The sequence below is a fragment of the Notothenia rossii genome (assembly GCF_949606895.1).
Source record: "Notothenia rossii genome assembly, chromosome: 6".
In the NCBI taxonomy this organism is placed as follows: Eukaryota; Metazoa; Chordata; class Actinopteri; order Perciformes; family Nototheniidae; genus Notothenia; species Notothenia rossii.
Genome location: NC_136909.1, coordinates 71,112,387 through 71,136,485, shown reverse-complemented (window position 1 = coordinate 71,136,485; position 24,099 = coordinate 71,112,387). Strand labels below are relative to the sequence as shown.

General features: G+C 39.8%; 1 protein-coding gene across 4 annotated transcripts in view; it reads left to right on the top strand.

Moving 5' to 3' along the window:
- Positions 1 to 24,099, top strand: part of LOC307045407 (uncharacterized protein) — a 98,884-nt gene that overhangs the window by 52,574 nt on the left and 22,211 nt on the right. For 3 of the 4 annotated variants that reach the window (XM_079691067.1, XM_079691065.1, XM_079691068.1), the window contains 17 exons: positions 2,294 to 2,338; positions 4,206 to 4,241; positions 8,368 to 8,412; positions 10,169 to 10,201; positions 13,559 to 13,597; positions 13,693 to 13,731; positions 14,773 to 14,808; positions 15,306 to 15,350; positions 16,190 to 16,234; positions 16,718 to 16,771; positions 17,942 to 18,004; positions 19,567 to 19,608; positions 20,893 to 20,970; positions 21,353 to 21,388; positions 21,560 to 21,613; positions 21,815 to 21,868; positions 22,543 to 22,584. In XM_079691067.1, the coding sequence (XP_079547193.1) occupies positions 2,294 to 2,338; positions 4,206 to 4,241; positions 8,368 to 8,412; positions 10,169 to 10,201; positions 13,559 to 13,597; positions 13,693 to 13,731; positions 14,773 to 14,808; positions 15,306 to 15,350; positions 16,190 to 16,234; positions 16,718 to 16,771; positions 17,942 to 18,004; positions 19,567 to 19,608; positions 20,893 to 20,970; positions 21,353 to 21,388; positions 21,560 to 21,613; positions 21,815 to 21,868; positions 22,543 to 22,584 (786 nt within the window). The remainder of the gene's footprint in view (positions 1 to 2,293; positions 2,339 to 4,205; positions 4,242 to 8,367; positions 8,413 to 10,168; positions 10,202 to 13,558; positions 13,598 to 13,692; positions 13,732 to 14,772; positions 14,809 to 15,305; positions 15,351 to 16,189; positions 16,235 to 16,717; positions 16,772 to 17,941; positions 18,005 to 19,566; positions 19,609 to 20,892; positions 20,971 to 21,352; positions 21,389 to 21,559; positions 21,614 to 21,814; positions 21,869 to 22,542; positions 22,585 to 24,099) is intronic. The other variant, XM_079691066.1, reaches the window with a different exon arrangement.

The following is a 24,099-nucleotide window of genomic DNA, read 5'->3' as shown; positions in this document are numbered from 1 at the left end:
GGCACCGAGAAAAAGAATAATATACACTGCAGGGATGTTGTAATGCAATGTATTAGTTTAACTATAGATAGGCATAGCCAGTAAACCGGCAACTGAATATAAATCCAGTGTGACTGTTTTATATGTCTTGCCGGCAGTAATTGAAGATAAAAAGCTTTTCTTTTTTCTAGCAGAATGTACAAAAGATTTGCAGATTTTGAACCAGAAGAAAATCTTCCCTCAAGCGGGGTTTGAGATTGGTGAACTGATGGTGCAAGAAAAATGTATACATTTGAAGTAAATAAGATAAAAACATGAAATAGTGTACTGTAGAACAGATGAACAGTGTATTAAAAGCCATTTAGTGACTAATGGGTAACTGCAAGTAAGCTTCAGGCCAACATTTGGTAACACGAGGCCTTCATTTAGTTTTTCTGTCTGTGTACCAGTGTTTGTTTTGATGATGATATGCAAATGATGTGGACATAAAATTTAAATGCACTTTTGCGTTAAATGAGGTTTAAGGGCAAATGTGGAGAAATAATTTGGAAAACTGCATAATTCATGACCTGCTTGGAATAATAGCACATGAAATATTCATTAACTAAATTACTTATCTATGTAATCTGCTTTTGTTGTGGAGTTCAGGGGAGAAAGGGCAGCGGAAGAGAACAAAAACGACACCATCCACCCTCACCAAAACACTGTCTTTGTTTGCGAGAAATAGACCTTTTATACAAAAGCGATGTGTTTCCAGTATACATGTGTCACATTTATGCACAAGCTCTTATTAAATACCTTGCCTACCACTCTGACTTTACTTTTTCTGCCACAAAGGTAACCTACCTCAATTACATTTTGATTTTGAGAGGGTATTACAATGCAACATAATGTCAGTCATTTGAAGAGGAGGATTTTTCAGGCTTAAAGATGTTGTTTCTACGCATCAACTTGATTCGACCTCTTCCAGCTTTTTTCCAACATGGCACTCATTGATGCTGGCATTAAAGCACATGTACCTTGAAAGCTACATTAACACAGATGATCAAAAGGCGCTGGCCAAGCCTTTGTTGGTACATCAAACAGCATGCACATTGGAAAACGAGCAATTCCCAAAAGGAGGTACAGGCCAATTCCATTGTGTCATTATTAAGGTTAATATTTACCGTGCTACACCTTGGCCTGTTTCATTAATCCTGTAATCTGTGGAATACACATAGAGAAACACAGCATGTGAGCACAAGCGTGTATGCAAACAGATGATTAAAAGCATTCGCCTACAGTGAAGTTCTTCCCTTTGTCTTCTTTTTGCAGGCAAACGCACACATCAAACTCGACCCAGTTAATCAAAGAGTGAATACACGGGGTGTCAGAGGGAAAGATTTGGGGGTGTACTTTTGTTCCGGCAGCCAGTGATCCTTTTCCTTCCACAGATCTGCACCACCACTAACTCAGCGGAGGAGAGAAGTGTTTTTGTGTCACCCGTACTGACACATACAGTAGGAGAGAGATAAAATGTTTCAGAATAGCAATTGTGTCAGATGATGAAACTCCTATTCAAAAGAGGTAATCGTGTGTAGCCCTATTACAGATATCTGCATTGTCTCATGCTTCTGCCGATGATTACGCAGCCGTACAGTGAATTGATACTGGCCAGAGTATTACCATCTCCTAATTGAGTTGATTTTACATCCGTCTCGTGTGTGTGAAAGCCAGCTAATTCCAGGCGCTCTTCATAACACAGAGCCAGTGATGCTCTGCCAGTTTATGGGATAGCTGTAAGGATATCCATAGAGCTTTATCCTCTTTCTCACGAGGACATAAACCCTCTTGATGTAAAATTATACCAACTTTGGTTGGGTCGGGATTGCATTACATCTCATTAAGATGTCAGCTTTTCAAGACTCGTAGTCTTTCAGACACGGAAGCCTTTTCGCAATTCACAAAATGTCACAAAAAGAGCCCTTGGAACAAGCAAAAAATGGCTCAAAGGCTTTGATTCCTTCTGACCTCGTTTCGCAATGCTGGACAGCGCTGGCTCGCTCGGCCTGTTTGTATCTGCTCCTTGGCTTGATTGATGCACCGGGGGACTCACACAGCTGGGAAGGAGGCAGTAAACCAGAGGAGGGAACAAAGAGTAGTGGGCCACACGGGGTGCAGCAATTAAGCTGTTTACTTGTTGTTAATTAAAAGCAAATTAGAGACTGCGACAGGAGTTGCTGTCTAGCCTTAATTGCTGGCAGCATGTATGCCCAGCCACACCTGTTGTTGCATCTTTAATCTTTTTTTTTTTTCCCTCTTGTGTCTTCCATAGGGACGGAGAGGAAAGAGTGGGGAACCTGGAGTCAGAGGCCTGCCTGTAGGTGTCATATAGTAACACAGACACACATTCATACTTACTTTTTGATTTAGGAAACGGAGAATCATGTTCTTTCTACATATAACATACCTGTATTTTTTGTATTTGTCAATCTTACTTTAAGGAAAAAGATGCAGTGATTGAAGTTGAAAAGTGATGACCTACTTAGCTTTAATCAGTCAGCACCTCTTCTAGCTTTTTCTACCATTCAAAAAACATTTCAATTTAACTTTATTAGACTCTGTATTTATTTGAGATCACCAATGTCTACTTCAATGTATACCTGTCTAGAAACAGGCTCCCCAAATTGCAAGTTATCAGGATTGCAAAAGCATATTAAAGCAGTCAATCATTACAGACATGCATTACAACATCCAGCTTAAACAGGCAATTACACTCTTCATAGTCAAACTTGTCAGTAAACTTTGGCCATTAATTCTATGCTAAGGCTGTATCGATCTCATCAAAATCTTCCCACCCTGCTGCAAGCGGGCTGTTTTATTAGCATAAAACCACAAGGGGTGTATTCAGGTTAGCTCCTCCAATTCTTGTATTCATGAGTAAGACAAGTCTGTTAATAAAGCCCCATTGACTTGTTGAATTATGGTGTGCCTCAGGTGTCCAAACTAGTCCCAGACACTTTTGGTGTGTTTGTGTAGTGACCCACAAGGCACAAGCACCACAATGTGTTAAAGGAGACAGCCTGTCAGACTCTTTGCTGCTCTGGAGTCAGGACGAACAGGAGTGTTTAGGTATCATGTAGGTGGGTGTCCAATTATTTTCTTGCACTATCGCCCTAATTACACTCTCGATCAGGACAAAGGGTTTATCTTGCTTTTTTTCCCCCAGAAGTCCAGAAAGATTTTGTTCTTTTTTCTATCACCTTTATTCTCAAGGTTCAATTATCTTCAGTATAATACAGTGTTAGACCTTTCCTGCATGACTCAATCTCCTGGGTCCTTAATAACTCAAAACTGTAGGACGCAGAGTCATGGGACAAAAGAAAGACTGGATGGAGAAGGTGTGACATTTCTAAATGGCAATGTCCTGATGATACCCTTAGCATGTGCCGGCTTAGCTTCCATCCCCTGGTATTGGCATTTATGAGTCACCTGTTTTGCTGAGTTGGATTTCAGGGGCGAAATCATCTATTCAAAACACACACCAGGGCATCACTGGGTCTTGTCTATTGGCAGCAGGACAGTGCTTGGTTATTTTTAAGTCAAATTAGCATTTGACGACAACAGGAGAGGCAGTGAAAGGCACGCAAGATGCGCTCAGAGATAATCTATAGACTGCTGGGGTCACATACTTATGAGAGATAATATTAGTGCAAAGGTTGGAAACTATAATACTGTACACCTATAATCTGAATATGTTTAGCTACACCTGCTAGTTTAAACCCTTCTGTATATATAAAGCTGACATTCAAAGTCTAAAGCTACCTCATCATTAAACATTTTTGCTATGTTAATATTCATTTTGTTTAAACCCGGTTTGTCTAAACACTTGCAGATAAAGATAAGGCAATTATAATAATGGCATTATTTCTTAATAATACTATGCTGTTTGAGTCAAAAGCCTATGAAAGTAAAATCTATTTTTCCAATGTTTTTTAGAGAGATGAAGACATATCTCAAACACAACACAACACAAATTCAAAAGATCCTTTGAAAACCTCAATTAGAGAAAAAAATTGGCATTCAATGCAGCCTTAGTTTAGGAAGAGGTGATGAAAGGCTTAGGGTGGCTAAAAAACAATTAAAAAAACGTATATAAATACTGTTCACAAGTGTTGATTTAATCAGTTACATTCTCTTTATCCATTCTTTGTGCGTAAAGGAGTTTCATTTGCTTCTGATTGCAGGCTCCCCTAGGAACCCCGGAAGGAGCAAGTGTCAAGGTATCACTCACAAACATTGTTTGTCTTAAAACAAAGTGCTGACATGTGGCATTTAAAAAAGATGTGAGTCATCTCCCTGTTTGATAAACAGGGCCTCACCTGCACTTCCAGCCAGGGTGAATTGTCAAGATGACTGAGCAGTGTTTATTGTAGCGGTCCCCCAAATAGGCTAGGAGTTTAATCATCTGAGCTCTGTGTCGGTATAAAGACAGGCTGTGTGTAAGTAGTTGTCCCAGGAAACCGGCCCAGACAAGTCGAACGTCTGTGTGACCAGACCCCTGTCCTTGACTGATGGTTTCTGTGTCAGTCAGGATGGGTTCGCCCTTGTCAGAAATAGCACCTTTCAGTCAATCACAGCAATATCTACTGTGCAATTTGAATAGCTGTTCCCACCCCACACCTCCTGCAGCGCAGCACAGCGTGACCCAGTGCTCATACTCCAAACAGACAGATGGCCATTACAGACAGTGCTTTTGCAACACTTTTTTTTTTTATCATGAATCTCAGGGGTGCTGTAGCTCACCAGAGGCACATGAGATATGCGATGTAAAAAACTCCAAGACATGGACCTCTACCAGCCCTCCTACTGTCTTTGCTGCTACTCGCCCCCCCCCCGCAACCACTAACATCCACCCACCAGGCCTCCAGTGGCCCACTTGTGATCATGCAGAGAGTGAAAGCTATTGTGTACTGGACAGCCTCCTGACCGCAGCTGTTCCTTTGATGTATAGGTGCGTTGTTTGCCGGTGTGTCAGCGCAGGACACAGAATTCCTCCTGCTCCCTCTGCCCAGAGGAAGGAGAAGTGTCAGCTGGCCAACCTTGAGAAAGAAAGTTGTCTTTATGAGGATACATTTATTATACCTCAACACAAATGGGATAGGAGTAGCTTAAGCATAGGCGATGGTGGGGATAGAGGATAGTGGTTTCATTTTGATGAAAAATGACTCCGTGTTGCCATGCTCTATTAAGACAAGCTTAAGGATAAAATGACAAACAGAGGTTACCTTGATTAAGTTTTCATGAGCCTTCTGTAATTAGCTGCCGAGTTGCAGTTTATTATCGCACCTGAATCAGTTTCATATCATAAAATGAAGCCATAAAACCCAAACCTTTACTCGGCAGAGGAGAAAGGAGCTCTGAGATTGGGGGTTCAGCATATTTCAAATGTACTTTACACTTTCATAGGCCTTTTATTAAAAAAATGACAAAGGCAGTAAATAAAAGAAACACGTAAAGGCAATTCCATGTAATAGCAACAAATATTGTTCAAGAGTGTGGGGGAAAGTTTACCAATTTTTAAGAAAGTAGACCTGTGAGCCCACTGTTACCTGCAACTTTAAAGCGATATCGGAACGAAGTTAGTAAAACATGCAGGTGGCAAAGCCTGCAGGAGACCAAAGCCACCACCCCATTAAGATTAGATTAAAGGTTTCATTATGATTAGATTACAAAAGAAAAGTGTGCGTTGTCTCATGCTGATGTTACTGTATGTTTAAACACACCAACAAGATTGCTTACATAAATAGTGCATGCCAGCCTTGCCCTTGCCATTAATCAGTCATATCATTACATCTTCCCTTTCATTCATGTTTAAGGTTAACGACAAGAAAACTTTTCAGAGTCCCAGGGTATGACTTTACATTGAAATCTGCTCGTGCGAAACATACATAACTTTGCATTTAAAGGAACTTAAACAATCCAGCGAGGAATGGAAAGTAAGAGTTTCCAGGAATATAAATAATTCAGGGATTCTTCCTTCTTTTGCATTTCTTAGTTTGGACAAAACAGTGTAACATCTGTGTTACCCCTCTCAGTCACTCAGCAGCGTGTGAATGTTTTAAAGAGAAAAACAAAAGATCCTCACTGTGCATGATGTGCCTGGAAGACTGTGCTCTCATGAATCACATCTCCATAACTGTATCTCCCACTGACAGGCTCAAACGGGCTCTGACAGCACACTGCAGATATTGATGGAGAGAGGAGGTGGGATGCAGACAGGCCTAATTGCAGTTAGATGAGTCGAGGTGCCTCAAAGTCAACATATTACCCACAGGTGGACCAGTTCCCTGTCCTGAGCACGCTGGGCTTTCTCGTTGTGTAAATACAGTGATAATCTGGATAAATACTCGCCGTGCTGCAGTTAATCTCATTTGAAAGGTTTATTAACTTGTCACATGCCCCTCTGCTAATAAATGGACTTTGAATGATCTTCCTTGGAGATCTAATAATGATAACGACAGAAATGGTTTGCCGTGAGCCTATGCCAGAACACATGTTTACAACAAATCACATCACAGGCTAAGAATAATTGAGATTTACATTGAGTCATAAATCAGTGGGAAACCATTTTCTCTGCACAGTATAGCGTGTGTTTTACAGTTAGTGTAAGACAGATATTACATTACATTACATTACATTTCATTTAGCTGACGCTTTTATCCAAAGCGACTTACAATAAGTGCATTCGACCAAGAAGATACAACCTTGAAGAAAACATAATCATATAAGTAAATCAGGTTTCATAGAGCCAAAACATTTAAAGTGCTACTCAACTGGCTTTAGATAAGCCAGGTCTTTGTTAGTATATAAATGCTTTGTTAGTATGTAAGTGCTTTGTTAGTATGTAAGTGCTTGGTTAGTATACAAGTGCTTTTTTTTTTTTTTTTTTTTTTTTCTGTTTTTCATTTTATTTCTCAAAGTGGAGTCGAAAGAGATGAGTTTTCAGTCTGCGCCGGAAGATGTGTAAGCTTTCTGCTGTCCTGATGTCAATGGGGAGCTTATTCCACTCATTGTGAGCGGCTCTTGTTATGGAAAACTTCTCTGACTGATAGCACGCCAACAATGATCTAATTGATAAGATCATGATAAGATTATGATGGTAAAACTACGAGTTCCCATGTGGTTGATAAAGCTGAACGGAATTCAATTAGTGCTCAAAGTCAATTTAGCCTATAGTCTGTCTTCCCCGCCTAAAATATTAATAGGACAATCCATCTGTTCATACATGGCAGCATTGTACTGACTTAATAACGGCTCATAATTTGGACGAGGAAACAGTGACTATATCTCATTAAATGAATGGTATCACAGTGGCTGCCGTTAGCAAGTGGAAGGCATGGGGGAGGGGCTGAGACTGGAAGGCAATTATTGTTTGTTAGAGTCCGGGTGCCGCTAAGGAGTGTGCAAATATGCTGCAACCTTTCTCAGATGTCTCTCTGTCTTCTCAGATTGCTAAACAGATGCTCCTTAATGTCGTCGTATCTAAAGCGTTCCCTCGAAATCTGCACGCGTGTCCTACAAAGGAACAATCCTCTTTAATGAACAAGCTATACTTCTGTTTGCTGATAGAAAAAGCCCCCCCCCACATTTCACAACAGATGAGCTTTAATCAGGCGTGTCCAGAGATGTGAAATAATGCATTTCTGCTACTCCAGATGCATTTGGTGAATTATATGCTGTGAACGTAAATATGGCTGGTAGAAAGATGTTGGGATATGCATCCTGTATGATGGATCTTCCGCTGTGTAGTTGTATGTATGAAAAAAGGTTCCATCACAAATCTTTTTAATTAATCATTCACTGTGTGTCTTGGCCAAGGTGCAGGTACATTTGTTTTACAGTTATGTTTACTTAGAGCACTCTCCACATAACTGACAGGAAGAAATCCTATTAAAAACACTTTGAGGGAAGCTCACCAGCAGTCATCAAGTGCCATCTATTGGCAGACAGGGGAATGACTTTAAAGTGGAAGCATGCTGCAATGCAACAGGGGCCTGTATTTATCATCGTCCTGCCACACTGTCAACACTATACTATCGTAAAGTCACAGTTTCCCTTTCTCCTATCAGGGTTACAGATGACACAATACTGTATTTCTTTCCAGATTACTCATTTATAAAGTCTGCCTTTGCCTAGGTTTCACTCTCTGAGCTTTTCTGTCTTTTTGCCCTGCCTTTACCGTCAGTCACTGTCAAAGCTCTGCTCTCTGCACAAACAGGTGGAGGGGGCTGAGTCTGCAGTCCCGGGGGGGAAAGGGGAGAAAGGAGACCCTGTACATATTTCCCTGCAGTGACATTTACAACGCTGTGATGTTACACAGTCATTAACCAAGGCCTTCTCCCACAGGGTCAGATAGATGCTCAGGGGGCCGGAGAGATGAAAGGACAAAAGGTAAGTCACGTCAATGTCATGTGTCATACATGATACTGCCCACTGTTTGTGCTCCCTGAAACTGAGACTGTGTGTGTGTGTGTGTGTGTGTGTGTGTGTGTGTGTGTGTGCGTGCGTGCGTGTGTGTGTGTGTGTTTGTGTGCGTGCGTGCGTGCGTGCGTGCGTGCGTGCGTGCGTGTGTGCGTGCGTGCGTGCGTGCGTGTGTGTGTGTGTGTGTGTGTGTGTGTGTGTGTGTGTGTGTGTGGGTGTGGGTGTGGGTGTGGGTGTGTGTGTGTGTGTGTGTGTGTGTGTGTGTGTGTGTGTGTAGGTGTGTGTGTGTAGGTGTGTGTGTGTGGGGTCATGGCAGTGTAGATAAAAACAGAGAAAGAGGTGGTGGAGGTCCAAGTGATATAATTGGTATGATACACCAGACCTACGAGGTTAAACCTTTTGAGATAGTTATCATCTTTAAGTCAGCTTATTATCTAATGGTCTCCGAAGATATGAAATATAATTAGTATACTTGTCGTTGATGTTGTGTACCTGTGTGGGTTTTTGCATCTTTTATTCAATGTAGATGTGTTTATATGTCAAGTATCACCATGAACAATTAGTTTAAATGGTAAGATACAGGAACCATGCATCTTGGGTAAATGTAAATGTTGTGCTAATAGGCCAAGTAGACCATGAGTTATAAATGAAGATTCAGAGGTTCACCAAATACCTAATAATTCATGGTAAGGGCATACATGTAGCACATTTCATAACACATATTTGTTGAGACATTGTGCTGAAAATCCAAATATGTCAATCTTGTGAAAGCGAAAGAAAAGTCAGGGGCTCACCAAAGTCAGGATTCATCCTCTGGGAACCACGAATGCCTGCCCCAAACGTCATGGACATCCGTCATGATGTGATATTTCAGTCTGGACCCGAACGATTGGACCAAGCCACATCCCTAGAGCTTGGCATAAAATCCTTTTATGATCTTATGATTGTTTAATCAAAGATTAAAATGACACCTTTGAATGATTGTGTGGGCCTGGCATGTTACAGCATGTATTCTCTAAGTGCTTTTTAGTTGTTTGTAGTACTGTATATGATCACAGATGTTGTGCTGTGTTTTTCCGTGTTTCATTAAAAGCGCTGAAGTTATAGCTTGTAAATTATGAATGGAATAGCGGAGGCTCCTGAATGCAATGCATCACAATTAAGGACCCTCCACCGTTCCCTGGAGCACCCGATAGGCCCATTAAAAAGGGTTCAACGCGGTTGCACTATACACACACACACACACACACACACACACACACACACACACACACACACACACACACACACACACACACACACACACACACACACACACACACACAAACACACACACACACACACACACACACCCCCCCCACACACACACACACACACACACACACACACACACACACACACACACACACACACACACACACACACACATATAAGTACATTTCACATGATGCACATGAAATGCTCTTTACTGAGAAATATTTTCTTTCCACTCATCTAATGGCTCTTTTCACATCACTTAAGGTTTGCAGTATTTTTCAAAAGTCTGTTCATGTTATTGCTTTCTTTATTGTTGCTCCAAAACCTATTGATGAAGGTTTTCGAGGTCACTTGTGGCATTTAGCTTTCAGAAGTAGTTTCTCAAGTTACTTTTTTTCTTTTAATTTTGTCTTTCAGTCTCTTACACAACATATGTACTGATTCATATTATTTGTCTGCTCTTTTTCAGGGTGAAGTTGGTCTTCCTGGTCCGCCTGGTCCTGTAAGTACACTGTAAAACCCACCTTACAGAATATCATACATTGTCAGTTAGTATGACATGTTATGTATGTTTTGTCATAAGACACACCAAACTATGTTACATGGCTGTCCCAAAAATCTATTTTGTAATATTAGCGCTTTGTTCTCTGCAAATAAAAACAAGAAAAATGCATCTGTGCATCATGGTGTGTTTCACATTCTACAATTTGAAGGGGGAGCTCAAAGCAATAGCAGTGCTGTGTTTATGCTGTCACTCCTCACACCTGGAGCCATGTCACCTTGTAACCAATTCCCATTATTTGACTTACCTGCAGATTTCCTCTCTATCTTGAATTGAGTTCTAAAAAAAATCCTATATTCCCCCATCTTCAAAAACGGGAGATTGGTATTGATAAAATGCATGCAACATGGGCAGTCGTTTTAAGGCAGATGAGATTATAGTTGTGTAGAATTTCACCCAGGAAGAACTTCTTTTTAGGTAATGAACTTACTGATATTTTTGGCAGCAAGCTCCCAGGGAGTCTATGCAATGCACACAGCAAAGAAATATACACAACATAGCTATACCCATTCACTGAAAGCTTTGAACGATAATTTCCTTCTCCTCTCTTGTATCAAATGAACACATTTGCACTAGCCATCGCCAACTGATATGCTAATATTTTGCTTGAAAAAAAATCAACGAGGGCCATCAGGATATGACCTGTTTATAATGTCCATAATTGTAGATAGTAAAAAGATTCATCTTGGAAGTCACCAGTGCTGCTTTCAGTAGAGAACTCATAAAAAAAGAAGCCCTGATGTCATGTGGTGTGTCTGATGCTGAAGGTGACACTTGCTCAGACATTTTCAGCAAAAACAAACTGTGACAAATCAGTGAAAGATCTGTAATGTTACACTTGCAACTATGACACCTTTTTAAAATAAAATAGAAATGAAAGTATAATTGGTGTCAAATAAAAACATTTAGTTTGATCTCACATGTCACATAGTCAGGGGTTTGACATTTATATGACTCTGTCCTAATGGATTTTTATTCAAAATACTTCCTGCCTACTGAGCCTCCGAAGGCTTCACACATGAGCCGGGAAACAAACTTTGATGGCTTTCATTCTTATTCTCATTCTCGTTGCTTGTTAGCAAGCAATTCATATGGAAATGTGACAACTTAATTATACTGCGAACAAATATCACTCACCCTCCACTGATTTCATTGGTTTCTGTCTACCAAACAAAAAGTCTGCTCCCCTAATAAGAATAGATATCAACGTGGGCGGTTTTAATGGCTGTTCAAAAACATTGAGGTTTTTGCTTTGCAATTATTTTGGAATAGCCATCTCTCTTTTTTCCCTAAATTTCACTTCAACTGGGGAAGCAAGATAAAGAAAAGTTCCATCAAAACGTAAATACTCAGTGGTGTTCGTTGTTGTGCGGTGAGGTATGGACCACCCAGGATATAGGAGATGTATACAGTACTATGGCAGAGGAGGAAACATTAGTCATTTGATAAATGAGGCTGTTTGAATATTTAGTACCAGTCTCTGTCTGTGCTCTCTGCTTCCCCGTGGCAGATCATTTTGGCAGTTAAGCATTGATTTCCCTTACACAGCAGAAGCGAGGGTTTGGATCATTACCCTCCCTTCATAAACCTTCTTGTGCCTCTGTTTATTAGTGACGGGGAGGAGCGGCGGGCTTACAGCCATGCACAGCCACCCCCTCCCCCAACATCCTTAAAGTGGCAAAACGCTCTTTTCATCTCCGAGATTGTCCTGTTTTTATTGCTGCCAGGGTTGCTTTACAATATGTTTTATAATCTAGTCAAGTGAATCTGTTTTTCCAAGTTATTTTGATTAAAATGTTCGATGCATATTTCACTTCTCTGGCGAAAGGCTCTGGCAGAAGTGTCTTATCTGGTCTCATACTGATGGAACTGGCTTTAGAATCGGAGGCAAGAAAAAACTGTCAGCAGCTGTTTTTGTGAGTGACTGCAGGTTGAAGGTTGAGTGATAATGCAGTCAGTCCGCTGGGGCACTCAGGGATTCAGGACCTTACTGAAGGTTATTTTGACTATTGCTGCGGAAGGAGGGCTTCGTGTCAAGTTTATTTGTGTAGCTCTTAATCACAGTAACACTCTCAAAGGGCTCACTGGCACACATTAGTCCTAAAACAAGGGCACCAGCACAGATGGACAAAGGAAAACATGACACGAGGGCACCAATGTGTCTGGAGAAGAAGTTTGGCGTTCAAAACGTGATTGGTGTGATTCATTAAATATATTTTCAATGGAGCATTATCTAGCATGCAGACTCTATTTTTCCAGCACCAACATTTGGATGTATTTCAGTATGATCATTGCTTCTCTCACTTCTTTTATTATTATGCCTAAACGACCCAAGACTGAACTGGTTATAACTGCACATGGTGGTGAAACATGTGGTTAACCAAACGCAAAGGGCCTGAGGAGATTTAGATGTAAATGAGTTCTGATAATTATAGATTGTAATGAAGATGGATAATTAGATTTGCTCTCTAAATTGCTTTGCTCAGTTTTTTAATACAATGGACTTCAATCACCGGCCTCACATTTGAAACCTTTTTTGCAGTTTACACCAACATTTCAGTGTCCATCAAACCCAGATTGTATCTAGAGGTGTCTATGCCACCTGCTATTAACATATTTCCATTGTGAACAGTTTAACTGTAACACATTTTTTTCTCAGTACTATTCTACCACTTCCTGGTGTGGGCGTGCTTTAAAAAAAGATGAAGATGGCCATTTTTAAAACAGCCGTTTAGAGACAACTTCCTTTTTCAATTTTGTGGACAAGAACACTAGATAGCAGAAATGCAGTTGTGTCCAGTGTGGTCAGTATTTTGCCATTGAACAGAAATGAGTCCTCAGTGAGACCTGGATGTTTTTAAACTTGGAATATAATTTGATCAAGATCTATTAGAATATATTTTGATCTGCTGTGAAATTAACACCAGGATTCGGAATTTCATATTAATCAGTATACAGAATGATATAAGGGTAAAGAGGTTTTGTGGAAAAACTTTTTTGTTTTGGATTACATTTAGAAATGGCTCCTATTCACATGTTATAGTACTAGGTGTCAGTCTGCCTCAGCTGGTACCTCTTGACCTTTTACCGTTCCAATGCATTTCATTTTGTTATAATAGCCTCTGCCCCGTGGCTTTAGATTCCACATTCTTAGCTAGTCTATCTATCGTTTTATTATACATTTGCAATCACTTTGACTTTTGTTGAGTATTTTTACAAGAAATCAACAGCTTTTACTTGAATGGAGATCGGTGGATCACAGTGTAGGTAACGCTGTGTCTTTTTCATTACTTCTAGGTGATGACAGCTCACGGATTAAGAATGCTCTCTGCAACTGTGAGCAGCTTTTTGTATCAGAACACATGTTGGTATTTCCCTGCGGTCCCTTTACAGTCGGAATCTGAATTGGTTTGTTTTTTCTTTTTTTTAAGGATGAAATGAAGGAGGAGAAAAAGGAAAAGGGGGATCAGGTAAATATATCCCTCTTTGATATTTTCTATACAATTGAATCATACAAATCTCATTATAGAGTTTCAGTGTATCCAACATTTTGTGATAAGATGTGTATTGATTTTATTAAACATGTTTATAGATTAACACCAACAAAGGGCTGCTGTCAGGCAAACCATCCATACTCATATTTCAATGAAGAATTATCATTTAAAAACAAAACAAATGAAGAACATGGTACATCGTTTTTCACAATCTCTTATAGAAATGATGAGAGAGTTCCAAAATCTAAATCCATATGCAAAGATCTGCCTGAAACTCCCTATATGTCAAAGTGTCTAGCTTTCATCCGAAATAATTGACCTGTTAGCAGAACCGAAAGACAAATATATATATATACGCTGATGATTTGGGTGTCTTGAAGATATATCGAACTTGTTGAACTATGTTATTTATTGACAAATCATTTTATTCATTTTTTTTCAGCATTTGACACCACAGCAGATGCTTTTTCCCAGTTTATTTTATTAAATCAACAAAATAAGTTGACATTTCATTTTGAAGGAACAATTGAACATCACCTGCTGTGCAGATGAGTTAAAAACAACAAATGCATCTACTTAAATCACTCGGATTACAAAGGCCACTGATTCAGCTATCGACCAAACAACATAAGGCTCCTTGCATAGAAAGACAACTTGAATAGAAAGAACAAATAGATATTACAATTTGCAAATGATTGAATAATTACTTAATTTTAGACAAAAGGAAGAACTCATGTTTACCATGTAAGTGGTGCAGTATAAAGGAAAAAGCACAATAATGCTTTACCTTAGAGGTAATTTAAAAAGTTACTGCTTTCATTGTATTCACATTATTAGAACAGAGAAGCAAACTTAACGAAGGAAACTTTTCTCCACCTTCACACAATATAAAAGATAACTTCATGAAGGTCCTTTTCTTTTTTTGCCTTACCCCAGCGAGCAAAAAGACTTACTTAACAATTTTCTTTTTGCACATCTTGAGAAATGATGGTTGTCTATCTCCTTTACTTTCGACAGGGGGAGAGAGGAGCTCAAGGGCCACAAGGCTTCAAGGTAAATTGTTGAAGACTTCGAGCTTTCACTAGAACTTGAGAATCAATACCCACCTCCAATAGAATAAGGCAGAGAAGTCCTTTAAGTCCATTGAGTATCACTATGTGGTGCCCTCCGCGATGTCACAACAGTGGACGTCTTTGAGGAGTTTATATATTGTTGATCTTTTTTATTGCAGAAAATCTTATTTCTTGGACATACAGTGAGCCCTGAGCTCGACAACAGCACAACACACCAGAGATAATATATATATCCATTTTGTTGCTTTTGAACACCTGTCTGAAAGACTAGCATTTGTAGCGACACACCACAGTAATTATCCTCCACTTGCGACTGAAGTGGACCTTTACTCCTTCTTGTTGACCTGTATGCCTCACCAAACTTTTATATCTTGAATTCAGATATTTTACTGTGACAGGCCTGATGTTTTTTCCCCTCCATTGTACCGCCCTTCCCTAAAATTGGATCTCACTCACACTTTGTTGTTCCTGTGACAGGGAAACGTCGGTCCACCGGGGCTTAAAGGAGACCAGGGGCCAGAGGTGAGACTTTGTATTTATCTCAATGTCGGCTGTGCCACTTACAGTAGGTAAAATGGAGAAGAATAGAAATCCTGCTGAACATAAACAACAGTGAGATGAGGGCACCCTAAGTGGAGGTCATAAATAGAACTGGGGGGAAATGTAAACATCCCATGCATCCTTTTTTGGCACTCGTTTGTCCAAGATAATGGGATATGCGCGAGTGTAAAATGAAGATGAATGCCAACAAATGATTATATATTACATTTTTAACAACGCTTAGTTTCCACAAGTACACCAACTCATCAAAATACATCAAATTAAGAACTTTTTCAATTAAGGACGCTAGAATTTGCTTTGAACATAATAATGCAAATATCTTTCTTATCTAAATCATCAAAAGCTAGGCATAGAAAGCTGCCTGGTACCGATTCTTGTGTTCCCTCTAACTCAGTTATTATTGTTCAACATAAGCTCAGTTACCATGGTAATATGTGACTTTTTTAGTTCGTTAAGAGATAATGAGTTGTAAAGGCGATTGCCCTTAAAAAGCTTATCTTTATAAGCATAACGGGGTATAAGTGTGTATTTCAAAACACATGCATGTGAGAAAACTTACCGCCGCCCAGTAATGACGATATCCTCTGCATACAGCACAGTAATTCCCATGAAACTTTCCATGGTTTATTAAAAAGGTGGCATGGGGGACACTTAAACAACACTGCTTATTAAAATACTCTTGAAAGTCGTGTCCACATTGTAGCTGACTGGGATGTAACATTTGAGAGGCCAGGCAATTTTCTCACCAAACAAAAGGAGAATATATCTCTAAGTATTGGTTTTCCTCTGTGTTTTGCCAGGGCAAGCTAGGCCTGTCTGGACTCCCAGGACTCCCGGGCGAGGCAGTAAGTATATTGGCTCTCGACACACCGAGCACTTCATGTCAACCTTTTCTTTCTTTCATTGCCTTATCTGTCGCCTTGCCATATCCTCTTCTCTCTAACTCAGCCTGCCAAAGTGAAAGATAGAGATAAACAGATAAACCTCAACAGGCAGAGACAGAGAGGAAGTCGGGAGAGAAGTCCAGAATTTTTACACAGACGATCAGTAATCAAATTTAAGAATTAATTAGTGGAAAGAGGCAAATCTAACTGCTTTATGCCAGGAACGGAGGCAGAGGCTCAATCTGTTCTCCACACCTGCTTCCGTAATGAGCATCTGTCTTTACTCAAAAGCAGGGAGGGAAAAGAGGCATTTCATAAATCCTGGCTAAGGGAAATTATGTTGGAACACGGCAGCCCGCTGAAGCAGTGAGGAGGAGGAGATAAATGTGTGAGAGTAGATGAAGGCCTGGTGATAGATGTGTCTCTTTTCCCCACTATTTACAGGGCTCGTCAGGGGAGTCCGGGGTGTCTGGTAAAGATGGCCTGAAAGGAGAAAAGGTAGGTAAACTTCAAATCAAGTTCCCCCCTTGAAAAGAAAAATATGTAGCTAAGATCCTTTATCACAGGGTGAGCATGTGTGACAATGTTTTAATACACCTTTCAAATTACGCCACGCCTGCCATTCTCAATCATGTCACTTTTGGCAACTAATGCCTCAAACTACTGTTTATTATTTATAATATTATGTACAGACCTTAATTATTTCAGTAAGATGTGTTTAAAATACTATGCTGATAGAGATAGTGTGCAATTGACATGCATATGGGGATTGTCACTTGTCAAAATAAAACTCACTCTGGTTCACTCAAGGGCAGAGAGATGAATCCTAAAGTTCTTCCCCCTCCTCCAGTAATTCACATCTTCGGTGCCATCTCTGCTGTAGTGAACATTCTTGTGGTAGTCTATAAATAAATATGGAAAAGCAAACAATGTCTGTACGCTAAATATGAAGCTGGAGCCAGGAGACCATAACTTAGCCTGAAAGCATAACAGAAATATGTCTAACAGGCTTTGTTCTTCTCTTAGGCACAGTGGTGTTTTAAACTCAATGCTAATGGCAGCATGCTAACATGCTTACGGTGACAATAAATAAAAGACAATGTTAACCATGTTCAGTGTTGTAGTTTAGTACAGCTGAGGCTGATGGGAATGCCTTCAGCTGTTCTAGCAGTTTATTGGTAGTATTGAAGTATTGGACAAGTTGACATTTTGACCTCACTGCTGCTAAAAAGTCAAAGTATAACCAAAGTCTGTAGAATTCCTCCTCAGGGAGACTTTAAATATGTATACAAAATGTATTGCAATCCATTTAAGACTAGACCAGAATTGGATGAACAACTGACTGCTAACATTGCTAAAAGACAAGACACTAAGGCATTAGTGGTAATATGTCTAGTTCACTTTTTGAGGCGGGAAACAGAAAGCAGACGTTGCTAATTTGGTCTTGTGGACAGCAATTTCTACTCTACGAACTTGATGGTTTTGTTAGGCTCCATGCAGTGCCAAACGCTGTCCCCTGTAACAAACAGTGATAATGTATCCATTCATGTGCGACATCATTCTGCTAAATGGCGTGTTCCATGGCTACACCCACCAGACTCTTCATTGTTCAGCTCCCTGTGTGTAATTCAGAATATGCTTAGCTCAATACTGTCTTTCTGTTTGTAGGGGGACTCTGGTGCACTGACGGGGCTTCCAGGCCCTAAGGGGGAGCCTGGAGGAGGGTATATGGTGGGTACCATGTCAAGTTTAAAAAACTGAATGTCTTCTGACCTTGTTGCGTTCAGCCTTCGAGTCTCAGGAGGCAAAAGTGTAAAACCGTAAAACAACAACCCAACAGAAAATCAAAAAACCAAGATCATTTGCAAACAGCTAGACATTAGCAGACAGAGTAGAATAAACTAGCTCCTCTAGCTGTATAGCTGCTATGACATTAGTGAGATGCAATGCCATTAGGTAATCCACCACCGGATAACCCCAGCCTGGGTAATCACCTATCCTCCCACTTTGGAGCTTATTGCTGTTGAAGCACTCTCTTTTATGGACACGGCTTTGCATATAGAAATGTTCATTATAATGTCCCCAAAACCTCAGCGTCAGTCCTAGTTGAGGACGCTTGCACTCCTCAATCACTGGCAAGTGCTCTATGGCTTTAAACAATCATGTTTGTTTGTGTGTGTGTGTGTGTGTAAACGCTGAAGACAACATTAAGCCGGACTTCAGAGGTACTCATCAAGCAAGGGCTAGTGAGTTCACTTGAGCGGAGTAATAAGGGAAAGATGCGTTCAGACAGAAGTATTCAAACCTCTTTAATGTAATCCAGCACTGTGGACATTGGAGCTGGATTGGAGAAGAGGGCAATAACATGTGTGAAGGTTCAAGGAGGACATTTTTACAGCATGCCAATGACCTCCTGTCGTTTATTAGTTCAAAAACTGAACAAATACAACAGTTTATCATTTAAAACTGACTTCCTGGGCAGATGGGATTCTTAACATTTTATGGTCTTTGTATATAAGACAAAGCAAATAGAAAAAAAGCAATAAACACTTCTCATTGCTGATGGTCTGGGGTACTTTAATGAGTCAGCACGCTCAAGAAGGTAACATCACTTTAATGAATTTGCCTTCAAATTAACAATGAGCAATTTGGTCTTTGTTGTGTTTGACTTTTTTTATTTGCATACATTAGCATTCTTCCTCTATTCTGAAGTTGTGATATAAAGGGTTTTTTCAGTGCAGTGTAAGTGCATAATGTCTAGTGGAACTGGAACAAAGAGAAAATGCAGTCTTAAGATCATAGTATCAGTCTCAAAAAGTTCTCCACTTCCCAAACTTTCTGAAGGAATTGGTACATTTCACCCTGAAACTGGAGAACTGCTGTGATAGTTCCAACTTCTCCACGGCTAATTTACATTGTGCAATGTAGGACTTGAAACACTAATACATGCTGACCACAGAAATCAATGTCTCATCCGAACTGTATACAGTAAATAATGCTTACAGTAGCCCTGATTCCAATCAAGGTTTTCTCTGTGGTATAGCATTATCAGTTTGGCTCTGTAAACAGAAACGATGTGTTGTAAACAGCAGAACAGGAGCTCACAATGCAACACTGTGTTCAGACTGCTCACAGTGTGGAGCGTAGCCCTCATACAGATTTCATATTACTGTTTAAACTCACTCACAGCACTGGAGCAGCTTTTTGTGGGTTGCACCTCGGGTCTCAAAGTGAATAGCTGATGAAGGTGCAGTGAATATCTATTCTGATGTCTTCTTCCTGTTGTTTTTCAGGGCGATGGGTTGTCTCTAAGCAGAGGGTCTCGCGGGCCCAAGGTAGGAAGCACTTTGGTGGTGAAGCCTTACTAACACTACCTAAATCTTAACTGCTTACAATGTTAACTTCTGCAGATAGTAAGATAGAAGTCAAACACTAATATGTTCAGATACAGTTAATGTCAGTGGTTTATTGTCAGACTCTACCCAACAGCCTTTTCAAATATACTCAAGCACTAAGGACACCATCCATTATCTTCCTCTGAATTTATTTTAAATTGGATGTTTTTTCAAGTTAGTCTCAACGACTTTCATCTAAAAGTACATCTTCTACCGCTTTGTTGCTAGTAAGAACACATAAATGATGTTTGGCCTCCCTTGCCTGTAAAGCTCTGCTGGATGACACAAAAATATCACAGGCATCTTAAATCCGGAGCCCCGGGTGCTGGTTACATAAATGGGAGCCCAACATTGTTCAGTTGCACAGGTGTCGACTAGTTGAAGCTGGTTGAAAATTGAAATATGTTTAATTTAAAATGGCCTCATGGTCTCACTTTCCAAAGCCCAAAGAGGGGACAGAATGGTGATAGAGCCTGTCGCCCACGGATTAAACACCTTGCATTTGCAAAATTACAAACAAGGTGATAATCCCTGAAAATCTCTCTCTTGGATCTCTGAGAGTGAGACCTATAAACACAGCTACAGATACTGCTTATCGCCATATGTGCTGTAGGAAGCAAAACAGAGATATACGAGATTATAACTAACTCTGAGCTGAGATTTTTAGCCTACAGTAATGTTTCATTGACTTTGTATTTGTCAATGTTTAGGTAGTTTGGTGGTGATCGCTTTTGTCCCATCACACGAGGTGGTTGAATTGGGTGTTTTATCCATTACTTTTAGCATTTATGTTCACTGTTTAGCTATTACTTTCATCTACATATTTAGGTCTCAACTACAATTAATTTTCACAAAACCAAAAAGCCAGCCTACTTTATGTACTATATATTTACTGTTATATTTGTAAAGATCTCAAACTTTTTTTGATGATATCATATTGAGTTTTCAAGCAGGCTTGTAAAATAATGTACTCAAGAGATCCTAAGTTTCAAATACATGTAAACATACTGTGTATCCCAAGACAGAGAAATCTTATACATAATTAACATGATCATGTCATGGCCTTGGATACAGTCATGTTTCTTTCTGTTGAAGATGCTGAAGGTGAAACATAAATGGATATGACTTTGGACAGAGTTTGAATAGTTTATGATCATGCAGCGCTGCAGCTCTCCATGACTTCTGGATCCTTTATCACTGTCTGCTCCCTTGTATTTGTCTCAGGGTGAGAGAGGTGTCCCAGGATTGTCCGGAGAACATGGAGACAAAGGCGAACCTGGAGAGACTATCATAGGTTCACCTGTGAGTATGATGTCGTCGGACCTGTGTCTCCCACATTCAGCACAGTTCAAGCTATCTTACCTTGAGATTCTCAGACATTTACCGAGAGAGATCGTTTTTGTATACCGAGATCAATGTTCATTAAATACAGTCTGAGATGAAAACTCTGGTCAATACTGGGAGGTAGAGCCGTGTTGCCTTCTGCTTTCGTCATATGTTCTCTGCACCGTTAGTTTGAACCTCACATAGGTTTGATTGTGAGTGAGTCTTCTTTCATTTTTGGAATGAAGGATTGTTCGAGACAGAGAATCAATAGAGCAGAAGGTGTCTAACACAATTCCTTTATTGGATCCTGGGTGCTACAGGGCAGATAGTGTTAACAAGATGTGTGATGTGTTCTTAGGGCCTCATGGGATCTTCTGGAAAGCCGGGAATTGAGGTATGTGGAAAACTCTGTGAATCCATAACACAAACAATATGATTTTCAGCTTGTTAATGCTGTGGCGCCTGCAGAGTTTCAATGATTTTACAATACAAATAACACTGCACTGGTTATAGTTGTTATCTGGTTCTATAAAGCAAGATTGACAATGTCTGGGGTTTTTCTCAGGGCCTTCGTGGACTCCAAGGTTTATCTGGCCTTCCTGGAGTTCCAGGTAGAGAGGTAAGTGGGATAAATCAGTCCTTCCACTCTTATTCACCCCCCTCACATATGAGCGGATAAAAGTTATGTCACGTGTGATGTATCACAGCTCCAGGACACAAATCCCCACCAACTGGCATGGGAGCAGAGCTACAGCTGTGCGTGTGCACTTGATGTCATAGCTAGGAGGATTGTTGACTCCTTTCTTTGTCTCAATTAAAGGGCTCCCCTGGTAGGCCAGGCCCCCCCGGCCCTGCTGGACCCCCAGGTGAACCAGTAAGTGGAAACAAATCTCCTTCTGCAGCATCAGTGATCTGCAGTGAGAACTACTGAGCTACAATTCAAAGTCACTATTCACAATGCAGCTCCAGTTTGAAGATAATTAGCAGCTCATCCTGCTGTTCACTAACCAACATCAGTCTCAAGAAAATTATGCAGTTTACGACAAATTGGCAGCCCCCTGTTGCTAGCACATGTTCTCATCTCTTCCTCGCCTTTTTATGTTTCAAGTAAGCAACAATAACCATATATCTGAAAGCTGGAGGAGTGTTTTGCTGCTGCTTCAAAGCCTTGTAATTTTAGTATTTTAAAGTATTTTGAATTCATCCACCGTAAACACCCATGATACCCATTTATTGTCCGCTTACTTTTTTTCAAAAATACACTGGCTGCAAATCAAAATGCTTTTCTCAGCTCCAGAGGACAACAATATTTTGAAGACACGTTCCAGCAATAAAATGATTAAACTGTTTCCTCAAGCGTTGCAGATAAAAAATGAAAATGACAAACTGAAACAGGACTTTGTGGCAAAGTGACATTCCTTAAAGGCATTTAAGATGTTCTAACAGATTGACGTGTTGACCAATTTAGTAGATGTAGTTCCACCAAACAAACAGCTGAATTTCTTTTCAATGTTTCATGCATTTATTTTCTCCTTCTTTATTTGACAGACTGCCCTGCCAATTGTTGGAGACATGGGAGCATTACTCAAGGTAATTTCTCCTAATAGTTAATGATAATTACAGCTTTTCATAACCAACAACATGCTTACACTGGCCTGGTTTTGTTGTTTAAAATCAAAATGTTTCATTATTTGAAATAGTACCATACAAATTGATGCTGTCATTTAAGAGATATAGTAAAAGCCCTCGAGTGCCTCCATCAGGATGACTGGGAGAAGTATGAAAAATAACAGGCATTCACCACAGTGTGACATCTTGATAATAAAGTCAGCTAAATAATGTAAACATTGCATGCAAAACACTTTAATACAGAGAATACTTTATCAGAATGGTGTTAAACTGCTCTGCAGATATGCAAATATACTATAGTTAGATATGCAGAGACAATGCTTATGTGGCCATTTTCCTCCTAACACATGAAGAGTGATAAGGGATTGCATATTAGTTCATTTCACAGCCATCATGCCGAGTGAAAAAAAGATTACAGTATGTGATAAATTGGTGTTAATTATAAAATATGTTTCTTTGCGCGAGGATCTGCATGCATAAAAAACGCAAACACCTAAATACATAATTTAGGAGAAGAAAACTGCACAATGATAATAGTGCACTAATCAGAGTTAATGGGGCAGCACTAACAACATGTCCGTTATAACCATATAACCCTAACCAATGCAGATCAAAACACAAATGCTAAATCATCTGTGTGTCCATTGCTCTGTGGCAGCATACGTTTCATTACATTCATAATAATGCTAATGGTGATTGTTTATGTTAAGGCAATCAACAAACAAAGATGGTTTAACAAATGTGAAGAAATAATCTTGAATCTGGTAGCACACTATGGCCTCTTAAGTATTAGTTTATAGAGAGTAACCACGATGAAAGCTGATATTCAACACTGTTTGAAATACCCTATTCTATGTGTAACAGATTCAATCCAAAACCCAAATAAGCTCTTGAGAATTGCCCTCACTTCTCTTACTTCTAAAACGCTATAATTTAATTTCCTCCAGTAGATTTCCCTTGTCGCTTCAACCTTCACCTCCAATTACGGAACGTTAAAACATTTTGTAAGAAAGCTACACATGCTTACCAAAGCTCTGAAAGAAACCATGTTCCAAACCACCAGACTTGCAGCTTATATCTTCGTTTTCTCACTTTGAAAGGCTATTACCCCTTAATTTTTCTCATCAATCACTGACCAAATCCAGAATTTGCACGGGGACTGCAAGGCCAAACGTAATGCGAAACACTTTTCAGCCTTCGGTTTTTATTACCTGAGAGATTCTTCTGTGGTTGTTACTTTTCATGGTGGCCATTTTGCAACAAAATCAAAAAATGTGTTCTTTCTATTCCATTTGAAAAGAGCAGGTAAGTCACTTCGACTCATCATGTGACCTGAAGGACAGAACTTTTCAGTTTTTAATATTTAATGCAAATCAACATAATTATATTTAATAACTCATTATAGAAAGAATCAAACGCCAACCTCAGAATCATTGCTTTTCAGTACTTTGCTGATTGCCTTCTTTAAAATTGCTT